Source organism: Euprymna scolopes, chromosome 2 (assembly GCF_053919585.1).
Source record: "Euprymna scolopes isolate OS-2025 chromosome 2, ASM5391958v1, whole genome shotgun sequence".
NCBI classification, from domain to species: Eukaryota; Metazoa; Mollusca; class Cephalopoda; order Sepiida; family Sepiolidae; genus Euprymna; species Euprymna scolopes.
The window spans coordinates 104,290,108-104,303,777 of record NC_136483.1 but is presented as its reverse complement, the minus strand read 5'-3'; the positions used below and the strand labels follow the sequence as shown (position 1 = coordinate 104,303,777).

Sequence of the window (13,670 nt, the reverse complement as noted above, 5' to 3'; positions counted from 1 at the left end):
ACAGCTCGATCAAAAGACCAGAAAACTCATGACCATGCACAATGCACTTCACCCAAAGGATGATGTTGACAGACTTTATGTGAAAAGGAAATACGGCAGGAGGGGACTGGTCTGCATAGAAGACTGTGTGAATGACATTAAAAAAGAACTAGAAAAATACACAACGCAAAACAGTGAAAGAATAATCATGACAGCGAGAGACAGAAAAAATCAATAAAACAGAAAACAGAGAGACAAAGGATAAAACAAGAAAAGGAAAATAGGAAGATACAGAAGATTCATAAGGATGATAAAAAATTAAAATAACGAAAACACTTATATACGAATGCGAAAAGGACACATAAGGCGAGAAACTGAATCCATAATAACCGCAGCACAAGATAACTCGATAAGAACCAACCACATTAAAACAAAGATCGACAAAACACAAGAAAACAGTAAATGCAGACTCTGTGGACAAAGAGACGAAACGATAAACCATATAGTAAGTGAATGCAGCAAACTGGCCCAGAAGAAATGCAAGAACAGACGCAACCAAGTGGGAAGGGCAGTACAGTGGAAATTATGCAAACAACTGCATCTCGAACGCACAGACAAGTGATACAAACATAAGCCGGCAACAGTACTTGCAAACGAGAATTACAAAATCCTATGGGACATGTACATACAAACTGATAAACCCATCCAAGCAAGAAAACCAGATGTCGTAATAATTAAAATGAAAGAAAAACCCAGTCAAATCGTAGTCTTTGCTGTTCCAGCTGACCATAGGGTGAACCTCAAAGAAAATGAAAAACGGAGCAAATACACAGAGCTAACCAGAGAGCTGAAAGAGATATGGAAGATCAATAAAACAAAAATAATATCTATAATAGTAGAAGAACTAGGAACAATCCCAAAAAACTTTGAAAAAAAGAATGGGTGAAATTGGAATCAGAGGAATTACTGGAAAAATACAACGAACAACAATAATGAAAACAGCTGAAATATTAAGGAATATCCTTGGATGTGGAGATTAACACACATGAGCAACAAGCGTGGACCAGATAAACTGCTGCAGAGGCAAAAGATGAAACGCCACATGGAACCAAGAACATCGAAGCCGCATATCTATAAGTTCTCTAACCCCACCCCATTAAGCATTAAACATTAGTGTCTGTACGTATAAAGAATAACTTTTGTTTAATTGCACACACGCACACGCGCACACACACACACACACACATATACAAACACACACACACACATATATATACAGTAAGTTATGAAAATATATATGGCAATTAAGCTACACAGAATATTTCTCGTTTCATTCTCGTGAGAATTCGTCAGGCTTATACTACCAAGCTCTACTTATGTATTGAGCGTTGTTGAAGTAAATACTGAAAAATTTACGCATAAATTATATCTTCGTATATTAATTTATGCGATTAAATGGAGTAATCCTTATATATATATATATATATATATATATATATATATATATATATATATATATATATATATATATATATATAACTTTGTGTGTGCGTGTGTGTGCGTTCCTTCCTCATAGGTTTCGAAACGGATGAGCCAATCTTTCGCAAATTTAAAAGAAAGATAATTTATATGTTTGGCAGTGTTCTTAGATATGTTTTGTACAGAGATTAATCCGATAAGTATCGAGAATCGAAAACAACCGATCTTTAAAATAACTTTTCTTTCTTATAGATAAATAGATATAAAAAAAAAAATAATAATTTTTACAGGGGAATATTTACGCTACACCGGCCAAAGGAGATAATAAAATTTCAGCAAATCATTTCTTCTTTAAAAAAAACATAGTTATTATAATTGGAGATATAGCTTAGTGGTAGAGCATTCGACTACAGCTTGAATGATCCCCTGATTAAGCCCGGGTGTACCTCAACATTTTATTGTATTTTTTCCCTATTAATGAGTTAAATTTACGATGAAATAAGAGGCGCTATTTAAAATCGCCCCAAATCATTTATTCGTTTGCATATTTAAAAACTAAACATTAACCAGAAGTGACTTTTCCAGGACATTTATCCTCAAGCCTAAATATCAGCTGACATGATATTGTAAACAAACACAGACGGAATTTGATGAACGACATTATCATTATTATTTATTTTATTTTATTCTATCTTATTTTTTGCGAATTAGTCCACCAGGCAAATTATTCCTTGTAATACATAATAATAATTCATAGGAAATCTGCATGAATTAAAATATCATGTTTAAGCGTATTGTACGACCTGGCAACGCCGGGCTGCCAGCTTATATATATATATATATATATATATATATATATATATATATATATATATATATATATATATACTAGCATTTCAGCCCGGCGTTGCCCGGGTGTTTGGAGGTGTATGCTGAGCCAAAAAAAAAAAGAGTAAATTTTTTTTTTAATTTGATCCCTATTATGACCCCTTAAAATTAATAGTTTCGGGCTCAAATCACTTTATTAAGTTAGTTCCAGGTTCAAGGAACCTATATCTAAAATTTCAAGTTTCTAGACCCAAAATTGTCGGAGGAGTTTGGTAGAGTTCTTAAAGGCCAAATCGTTGAAATTTGACCCCTTAACAGCCAAATTTCTGGCTGACACCCGTCACATCGATTTTCCCAAATCTCAGTACCCGGTATTTCAAATTTCGAGTCTATGGACTAAAAATTGACAGAATTATGGCGTAGGGAAATGTACACAGACAGACAGACAGACAGACAGACACGTTCACTTTTATATATATATATATATATATATATATATATATATATATATATATATATATATATATATAATGTAATTCAATTGAATGCCCCTTACTTGGCACACTTTTCGGCAAACAAACAACTGATGATGCGTCAATATTTTCAAAATTCTATTTTCTACAATAAATGATTTTTATTGCTTATATTTTTGTGAGTTTTTTATCTAAAAAGTCAAGAGAGTTACCTTCCTCCGCAAGAAAATTCGGGAGTCGCAACTTTGCCATATAAATAAGTATTTTAACTCGCTCTTGTGTTATACACATCAAGAAAACAACAATAAAAAAGGCGTAAAATAAGATGGCGTATTGCAAAAAAAAAAATCAGTAAAAACAGAATACTTTGTTTTGTAGTGTATAAGTTTTAATATCCCCCAAAATGCAGTTTTAATATTATAACAAATTAAATATATGATGACATTGTCATTGTAAATAAGATCATAGCTAAACAATGCATGCACGTATGTAGCAACAATGTTTGTATAAATTACAACGTATACCAAAATACATCGTTATTGCTCACTATCTTATACTCACCGTAGATTCACAAGATTGACATCAATGAATTAACAACTTTACAATCACACTATATATATATATATGTGTGTGTGTGTGTGTGTGTGTGTGTGTGTGTGTGTGTGTGTGTGTGTGTGTGAGCGTTGATGATACCTGTTCATCTCTGACGAACTGTACGATGGCATGATATATTATTTTTTTTTACACAGTGATCACCACTTATCAAGGCCCGGAAGCCACTCAGGGATAAGGGTTATCGCAAGTACATTACGTTAGTGTGGAGATTTGATGAAGTGTTTACTTAAGGGGGCGGTTCATTAGGAATTTGTTAACATTGGACTTGAAGACATCCAAGTTGTAGTCTGGTGTGAAGCAGGCAGACGGAACAGAGTTCCACAGACGTGCAGTTCTAAGAAAGAAGCTTTGTTCATGGAATCCGCGTTTTGATTTAGGCGCAGATATAGAGTGGGGGAAATTTTTCACAGTGGATTCAGCTAGACGGGTGTTTTATTATTTCTACCATTATGGTAACCCTACAAATACATATGCAAACACACTCACACTCACACACACAAAGACACACACACTCATGCATACGCACACACCACACACACACACACACACACACACACACACACACACACACACACACATATATATATAGAGAGAGAGAGTATGTCACAATAAAGCACTATGTATATATATAAATATATATATATATATATATATATATATATATGTTCATCTCTGATGAGCTGTATGATGACATCTGAATTATATTTTCCATCATAATGGTGACCCTACAAACAATATATAAATAGTAATGACAGCTGTTCGGCACTGATGATCTGTACGATGGCAAATATTTTTCATCATGGCGAAACACGTGTAAGATAATAATGGAAAAATAGTGTAATTCGCGTATATCATAAGTAAAAAAAATATATATGCATACTGATTTTGTCTTTGATAATTGGGGTGTAACTTTACAGTATATATTGGAATGTAACTTAACAGTATATATATATATATATATATATATATATATATATATATATATATATATATATATATCCGTGGAAATATTTTTTTATTCACATATATTTCCTTTTTATACATAGCAATCCTTATTTAAGAAGCTCAGTGTACTTACATGGCACATACACACACACACGCATACACACACACACACACACATACATATATATATATATATATATATATATATATATATATATATATATATATATATATTAAAAATAATTGTTGTCTTTTATTTTTCGCCAGCAGAGTCTGACTTTTGGTTAACAAGTTTGAGTTCTGTTGCCATCATCACCGCTTCGATTACCGCTTCCATTTCAAACTCGACCGATTCGCCATCAAGCGTTCTAGTTTGGACAGGGGTGGCAAGTCCCATAATTGTTTCGTAAAACTTCTTCCTGTGGATCTCTCTGTGCTTCTCCTCATGCATCTCCATATACACGTTAAAGATGTCGGCTGAGAGTATGCCGACCATGAGGATGTTCTTGATGATGAAGGCCGAGAACTTTTCGCTGAACACGGACCAAAGCACAAAACGGACACACATGAACAAGATATTGACCAACACGATCTGAAGGACTTTCTGGATCATGACCAGACGCCGGAACATGTGGCTGGAGTGAGCCAGGCCACGATGGATAATAACACACGGGAAGACCGGAATAACCATATTAATGACTACAATCATAAGCACAAGACGGAACATTATCATTTCGTTGCCTCCTGAACGACCATACCTTTCTTCCTCTTCGTATAAGAGTTCTAGCAGGTCCATAGTATCCAACAGATCGATCGTCACAGTGGCACCAACTTCGTGTATAAAACTCTTCATTTTTTGATTTACAGATCGGTGAATGTTTGACACAAGCATCAGGAAGAAGATGACCGAGGTGATACCCACAGCTGTTTGCATACCCGTTGCACCTTGAACAGTCTGTTCTTCCCATTTTTCAATCGATTCTTCAGGGGTCATTGTGAACAAGACAATGATCTTTAATGATATCGTTATGCTGTAAATGAGCCAGGCTAAGGGCCACCAAGGAAAATACGTTTTGTCGTGTCCGTCGCGACATCTAATGGGATCAGGGGTCGATTGAAATCCCAAAAAGGTTTCGTAGGTTTTGGGGGCCCTTGCAAAATGTTTGTACGATTTGATGAAGTAGATTAGGAAAAGGAGAATGGCTACCCAGTCTGGTATGAGGATGAACCACCAGTAAAGCGACTCGCTGTAGAAGACCAAAAGGTAGTCGAGGAAGTGTACTTGTAGGATTATGAGGACCATACAAAGGAGCCGAGAAGCGTAATGGTTGACGTGCTCGCACAGATGAATACATTTTTTTCCGGCTGACATCAGGGTTTTTGTGTTGGAAGTTTCTGGAATCTATAAAAAAAAAAAAACGAAAAATATCTAAGAAAATAATGCATGCTTTTGATTACGATTCTCATCTTAATTGTTATTTTCGCACCGTTGTGATCATGAAGCTCAATGTAATTACAGAGCACACACACACACACACACACACACATATATATATATATATATATATATATATGCATACATTAATCTCGTAACATTACGATACAGCCATATTTCCCTTATAAGTAATGTTGCAATATAAGTTACTTTGATTAATCCTGCTTAGTATAATACACCATCGCTTTATTTCTTCATCATCATATTACACATGAAAACATACACCGTCTCTAAGTACTGTTGTTTTCACGGTTACCGCTGTCGATAAAAACCCTTTAGCGTAAATCCCCTGCATAGACATTATACATCTTACATACGGATAAAATACAACCATAACCCAACTACCCCTACACCTCCCCCCGAATCTTAAATACATAAACTACTTACATTAATTTAAAACTATGATAGAAACCCTATACTTTTTACATTACACTTTATATTGTACGCTCATCATCTATCTTAGAATTCAATATTAATCCTCTTAACAACATCAAAAGTTTTATTTATTTCGTTCCTGATGATTTCCTCGCTAGACGTCACATCCCCATTATGTTACCTAGCACCTTCTCTACTCTTCTGATGAGAAGCATTAGGCTTGGAAATACCTTGGTATAAAGAGTCCCCTTTATCCCCAAAATAATTGCATGTATATCCTTATTAAATAAATTACTCATTCTATATATTCTGTATATATATATATATATATATATATATATATATATATATATATATATATATATATATATATATATATATATATATCCGGCGTTCTTCAGGTGGATCTTTTATTTTTTCGAACTTGATAATGTTTCTGCCGAATTCAGTACATCTTTTAGACTTTGTTGATCTGCCTGTCAAACTCGGTCACTCATACCTAATTTCGAACTGAAATTTCTATTTAATCCATGTGGATAAATCGTTCTCGTTCCGTCAGCCATAACCAGGAAAGAACGTTAATTATTGTATTGTTCTTAGTTACCATCACCTGTAATAAAGGTTAAACCTTTGACCTCCAGAAGCTGTAACTTAGAATTGATTGCTAATCAACTCATTTATCCGTCGTGCTACATGTTCAACTTATCTTGTGTATTAAATAAAGCATTCACTTCGTAATTTCGTATAGGTTACCGAGTTCGGCATTTGCAAATGATTGGAAGTTACGCCCGCCGAAACGGTATGAAAATAACAAAGTGAGAATAGTAGTCCGAATAAACCGAATAACAAAATTATACCCAAAATTTCGAAACATAATTTTACATGTGATTAAAACCATTATTATAGCATCGTGAAGAACAGTCAAGCAAGTTGGCACCACACTGTGGCTCGGCTTTCGTCTGGTGACGAGTGTGTTTATTCCAGCCCACCATCTTGGATTAGAACTGGACGCCTGTCAATGCACTAATAAACGCTTTCAAACAAACAACACTTTTCTCGCGGTTCACATGTATTCTGCTCTATTCGGTTTCTGTAAATGGAAACAGTGGGCGTGTCTGGTGAAAGAACCGGGGAGGGGGAGATACGGAAGACGCCCCTATCGCTAAACCTCAGTTTACTGAAAACGCGTCTGTCTCGACTGAAGTCCAACAGAAAGGAGAGAGACAGACAGACAAGCAGGAAGTTGGAATGATCTTTAACAATTTGGTCGGGATAAGGGCAGATAACTCTCTTTTGATTGCAGCATGTAACATGCATAAATTATAAATAAATATGTTTTTTTTACATAGGCATCACCACATTATCAAGGCCAAGAGGCCACTCAAGGATAAGGGTTAAAGAGTGTACAGTAGAAATTGGACAATATAGTAATCATTAGTAATGAAAATTTGGTAAATTTGATAACTTATATGGAACGGCTCATCAAGAACTTATTTACGTTAGACTTGAAGACAACCATATTGTAGTCAGCCGGAAAGCAGGAAAACGGAAGACAATTCCACAGGCGTGCAGTTCTTTGTTCATGGAATCTACGTTTAGGTTTAGGCACAGATAAAGAGTGGGGGGAATTATTGATAATGTTTACAGCTAGACGAGTGTTTCTTGTGAAAGTTTGGCGAGGGGGTACCATAGATTGAAGCTCAGTCGAACACTTTCCATGAAAATAACGATACATCAGAGACAAACTCGCAACATCTCTTCTGTGAGATAGAGGTTACAAGGAAGAGAAAAGGACATCTCCTACGAGGCTACGAAGTCTATTTTGAACTCTATCAAGGCAGGCCAAGTCTTTTCTAGCAGCTCCTGCCCAGATGTGGCAACAGTATTCCATCCTTGGACGTACCTGACTCTTATATAGATAGAGAATAGCATCAGCAGTGAGATATCTACCGGATATACTACATTCGATGAAATCTCTTACCTCTGCTGCTACTAATGCTGCAATTCATAAAAGACTGTATATTACTAAATAGTGACTATTCTTTAACTGTTCAATTAACTGAAATAAGTTGGCAAGGCTAGTTTACCATAACGAGGCTTTATTAAACAGAATACTATTTAGTTAGATATTTTTTTTTTCACTAACCGGACACTTCCAGTAAGTGAAGTACTAACATACAAAACAAAAACTGTGGAGGAGACATTGATATAATCCAAGTTAAACAGCTGGTCATTAATACGGCTGTGATAACAGAATATTCTTTTCATTCTTTTTACTCTCAAGTACATATCTGACACAGTAAGACACGGTCAATCAACCGAGAACCAAATCAATCCATATAAAAAAACATTAACAGGTATATACTCAAGAGTCAAAACAATGAAAAGGATACGCTGTTGTCACAGCCCTAAGAAAATGTGTACAGGTGTCATTAGATTTCAGAAAATAAATAAAACGTTACTGTAAAAAGCGTTAATCGGACCCCAGTTTAAACAGTAAAATTTTCACAGACCTTCCTCCCCTCACCCTTCTCGTAGAAACTAATTTTCCACTATTTTCTGACTTTGTGCTTCATCTTGTCGCAACAGCAAGCAAGCAACTCCAGAGCACACCGTCAACAACGTGAGATCATACAGAAAAACACGCGGCCAACGTTCCCTTGTGTTCCGCATTCCTCACCTCTGTGTCTTGTGGGAAATAAAGTTTGTTGTATTATAAAGGTTCACACCGCCATTATGATAATATTGTCCTACATATAGCAACGTTGATGCACGTGTACTTAGCTAAGTGATTCACGTTTTCAATTTTAAAGTATAATATCTGACGAGTCGATACATTTTTATTCAACTCATAATTGTTTCTGTTGTTGTTGTTGTTGTTGTTGTTGTTGTTGTTGTTGTTGTTTTCTAATTTCCCGGCCTTGTAGCACAGCCTCATGCGATGGGAAGCAAACGAATATTAACTACACGCTTTAAAACATAGTAGAAATTTATTTATTTTTCTTGTTAAATTAAACAATGACACTTAAAAGGCCGGCAAAAATCATAAGATCTCTCGGTTGAAGTTTATTTTTTCTTACGAAGAGTTTTGTACTATCGTTAATTTCAGCTGGCGATCTCACTTCCCACTGTCTTACCTCAAGAAATTTTTTTTCGCTATACGTGTGTGTCTGTGTGGTAGGAGAAGAAAGGGGATGAATATATATATATATATATATATATATATTTATATATATATATATATATATATATATATATATATATATATAGGCAGCATTTTTCATTCAAACAAATATTATTAAATGCAACTTTGCTTTATGATTCATTTTTTTTAATTTTTCGAATTTCCGTATAATCTTTTGTACATCGAAATCCAAAATATTTTTTAAAAAAATGCCATAGTTGTTCCTATTTACAATGCCTCCCCACGGGACAGAGTTAGACACCAGGGTCGTTTTTTAACGTGGAGAAAAGGAACAAAAATAAAAATTGTCTCAGTCGTGAAGGATTTCTCGTCCACTGCCAGAGAACAAGAAATTGAAGTTCAGCATCTGAAAAACAGACACTACACTTTGATCTTGTCCCGAAGACCATGTTGCGATTCATCCACGAACATGAAACCCATTGCAATGCGCATGGAGGAAGCTTCACATGCTTCTTGGAGTGACTAAATTAACAATATATTGTAGTCCACATTGTTTCTTATGAAATTATAAATTCACAATATATTGTAGTCCACATTGTTTCTTATGAAATTATAAATTCACAATATATTGTAGTCCACATTGTTTCTTATGAAATTATAAATTCACAATATACTGTAGTCCACATTGTTTCTTATGAAATTATAAATTCACAATATATTGTAGTCCACATTGTTTCTTATGAAATTATAAATTCACAATATATTGTAGTCCACATTGTTTCTTATGAAATTATAAATTCACAATATATTGTAGTCCACATTGTTTCTTATGAAATTATAAATTCACAATATATTGTAGTCCACATTGTTTCTTATGAAATTATAAATTCACAATATACTGTAGTCCACATTGTTTCTTATGAAATTATAAATTCACAATATATTGTAGTCCACATTGTTTCTTATGAAATTATAAATTCACAATATATTGTAGTCCACATTGTTTCTTATGAAATTATAAATTCACAATATATTGTAGTCCACATTGTTTCTTATGAAATTATAAATTCACAATATATTGTAGTCCACATTGTTTCTTATGAAATTATAAATTCACAATATACTGTAGTCCACATTGTTTCTTATGAAATTATAAATTCACAATATATTGTAGTCCACATTGTTTCTTATGAAATTATAAATTCACAATATATTGTAGTCCACATTGTTTCTTATGAAATTATAAATTCACAATATACTGTAGTCCACATTGTTTCTTATGAAATTATAAATTCACAATATATTGTAGTCCACATTGTTTCTTATGAAATTATAAATTCACAATATACTGTAGTCCACATTGTTTCTTATGAAATTATAAATTCACAATATACTGTAGTCCACAATGTTTCTTATGAAATTATAAATTCACAATATACTGTAGTCCACATTGTTTCTTATGAAATTATAAATTCACAATATACTGTAGTCCACATCGTTTCTTATGAAATTATAAATTCACAATATATTGTAGTCCACATTGCATATTATTGTACAGTGATAATAGCTTGAATTTAAGTTTAAAATGTAAAAATCAAGTATCATTATGAAAATATGCTTTAAACAGAAGCATTCATCTACTAAAACCACTTTAGGTTTTCAAACCGGAGAATTTGTTCGAGTCACCAGCTCTATGAAGTTTGTCGACCAGGACTAAGGAGGCCTTCCTCCCCCAGTATTTATATCAGAGTTTTCCCTTCTCCTAGTTAAATGATCTGGCAAGATCTACGTGACTATTACACCTAGAGGGGTAACCATGCGCCAGGTTTCTACAATTTGTATTTCTGCGCCCCGCATAGATGAAAATAAAAGTATCTTGCTTTATCAAAATTTTGTTTTATATATATATAAATATATATGTGTGTGTGTGTGTGTGTGTGTGTGTGTGTGTGTGTGTGTGTGTATAAATATATATATAACAAAATTTTAATGAAGTAAAATGCTTATTTTCATCCATATGATCTTGTAGTTCATTATATATATATATTATCAGATACAATATATATCAAATTATTAACGAGGTTGCATTTTTTTAATATTTAAGGAATGAGTGAATAAATAAAAATCCATGAAACTTTGAGAAAGTGTTTACAATACTATTCAGCTATTCCAGTCAGAAAATATAGTATTTAAAGCAGTATTAGCGAAACTATGGAAGAGGATAGGATTGTCTGTTTATTTCAGTGTGTCAAGTTATTAACGAGGTTGAGAAAAAACAATATATCTATAACTTGTGTATTAAAATAATTTTCAAGCATTAAATGAACTAGGAAAAATGCTTAGAACACAATAACTACATAGCAATTTCTACGTTGACATATAGGGGATATGCGATCCTATTTTTATGAATGACTGGTAAAAGACGTTGGTTCACAGAATTGGTCAAATTTGTAATTTCGTCAACAGTTATTCCTTGCGATACATCGGAGAGCATCCCACAACTCATCTTTGCTCTTAAATTGGCGCTTCATGATACTCCAAAGGTTCTCAGTTGGGTTCAAATCTGGTGAATTCGCAGGCCACTCCATCTTCCGTAGCCCAGAAAACTCCAGTTGTTGTAAATACTCTTTGCTTTTATTTGCTGCATGCGAGGGAGCATTATCCTGACTCAAAATAATGGTTCTTCTGTATGTCAACCTTTGCTCCTTCAGCGATGCTTCAAAAAAAAAACTATGTAAGCATTTAACACCATTTTTACGCCTTCTGGGACTCTTCATGAGCCAACTAAAGTACTTCCGATAATCCTAGCCCAGATCATTATTCAATCACCACTTTGTTGGCGCCTTAAACGCTGATGAAGATGTCGTCCATATAGACCCCATCCCTTGCTCCAGCCATCTGGGTCATCAAGAGTGACACGCACTTCATCCGTGAACAAAACTTTGGAAAAATCTGTTTTCATGTTGTCCTCTACCCATTTCAATCGATTTTGTATATGATGTTGCTTTAATGGAGGTTTTGTCAGAGGCTTAAACAGACTTTTCTAGTTCTTTCGACATCGAGTACTTTTTGAGACATTCTTCAATCCAGCTTGATTAAAGATTTCTCGACTTGTTTGCCCAGGGTTCTTAACACTTCGCGTTTAATTTGGAGTAGGGAACGGCGTGAAACAACTCTAGATTTACCTTTACGTACCTTTGTAGGGTCCTTCTTCACAGTTTGATTGTACTTTGCTATAATTTTTGATATTTCGAGGGTAGTTTTCCTGTTGCTAGCTCTTCTGTAATAGTACTCTTTTCAGAACTACTCAAACCACCTTTATGACCCATTTTGTTGACGAAACAAATTGCCTTGTTAATAATTTGACACACTTCAAATACCGTGGATTCATCAATTACGATAGCAAGTCATTTGCATTGCGCGGGACAGTACGAAAATTTCACAGTATGCGCAGCTCTAGGTGTATCAGAATTTGGGGGGAATTTTTGACACCCCTAACAGAAAACTCCGAATAAAATATAAAAAAAACTCCTAGGTTCTCTTTTTAAAGTGGGTTGTGTATTTTCTGTATGGAATATACTTCCAAAATAAACTATTAAAGTTGTTTAAAAAATAATAGAAATTTGTTATTTTTTTTTACAAAACAGTGTTTAGAAAGTGCCGGTGCGCGTTCAACCAGCCATTTTTTTTTACGTATGAAATCAATTAAATTTTACGAGTGAAACGTTTTCAATTTTTAAACTTTAAAAATCTATCAAAATTTTTCTATTGGTTCAATTTTTACAATATTTTCAGGGTCAATGTGTAATTTTATGCTCTTTCCAATAAACCGAATATAATATTTTAGACAAACGTTTTTTTTTTAATTCACCCCCACCCCATTTTGAAATGTCTATTAAAATTTATATAATTAATTTACTAACCTAAGTTTTATATATCACAAATTGAAGATCAATAAATAAAATATTCTAATATTCTAATTTAAACCAAAAAAAAAAGGAAGTGTTTTTGGGGGAAATTTACCTGTAAAGTCTAAAGTGTAAAACCTTTTTTTTAAAACCACGTTGATTTTTTTAATGAAAGCTCATGTTATGCTTATATCGTCAAGTAAATACCGGACGCTGACGACAATTTTTTTTATTTCATTCAATGTTTTCTTTTTTTAGGTATTTGAAAAAAATCACTCGATAAAGTAGAAAAAATATAATAATCCAAAACTCGTGTATTTCATTAAGAGAATTAAAAAAAATCGGTCGACTGGATTTTTGTTTAACGGCAAAAACTTATAAGTAAATGTGTGCTTTTTTTTTTTAATTACGGAGGCCCCAAAATACTA

General features: G+C 33.7%; 1 protein-coding gene across 1 annotated transcript in view; it reads right to left on the bottom strand.

Moving 5' to 3' along the window:
- Window positions 1-4,572: 4,572 nt before the first annotated feature.
- LOC145241554 (uncharacterized) overlaps window positions 4,573-13,670 on the bottom strand; it is a 46,651-nt gene continuing 37,553 nt past the window's right edge. Inside the window, exon 2 of the mRNA XM_080104623.1 lies at window positions 4,573-5,721. Within this exon, the coding sequence (XP_079960749.1) occupies window positions 4,573-5,691 (1,119 nt within the window). The 5' untranslated portion in view covers window positions 5,692-5,721. The remainder of the gene's footprint in view (window positions 5,722-13,670) is intronic.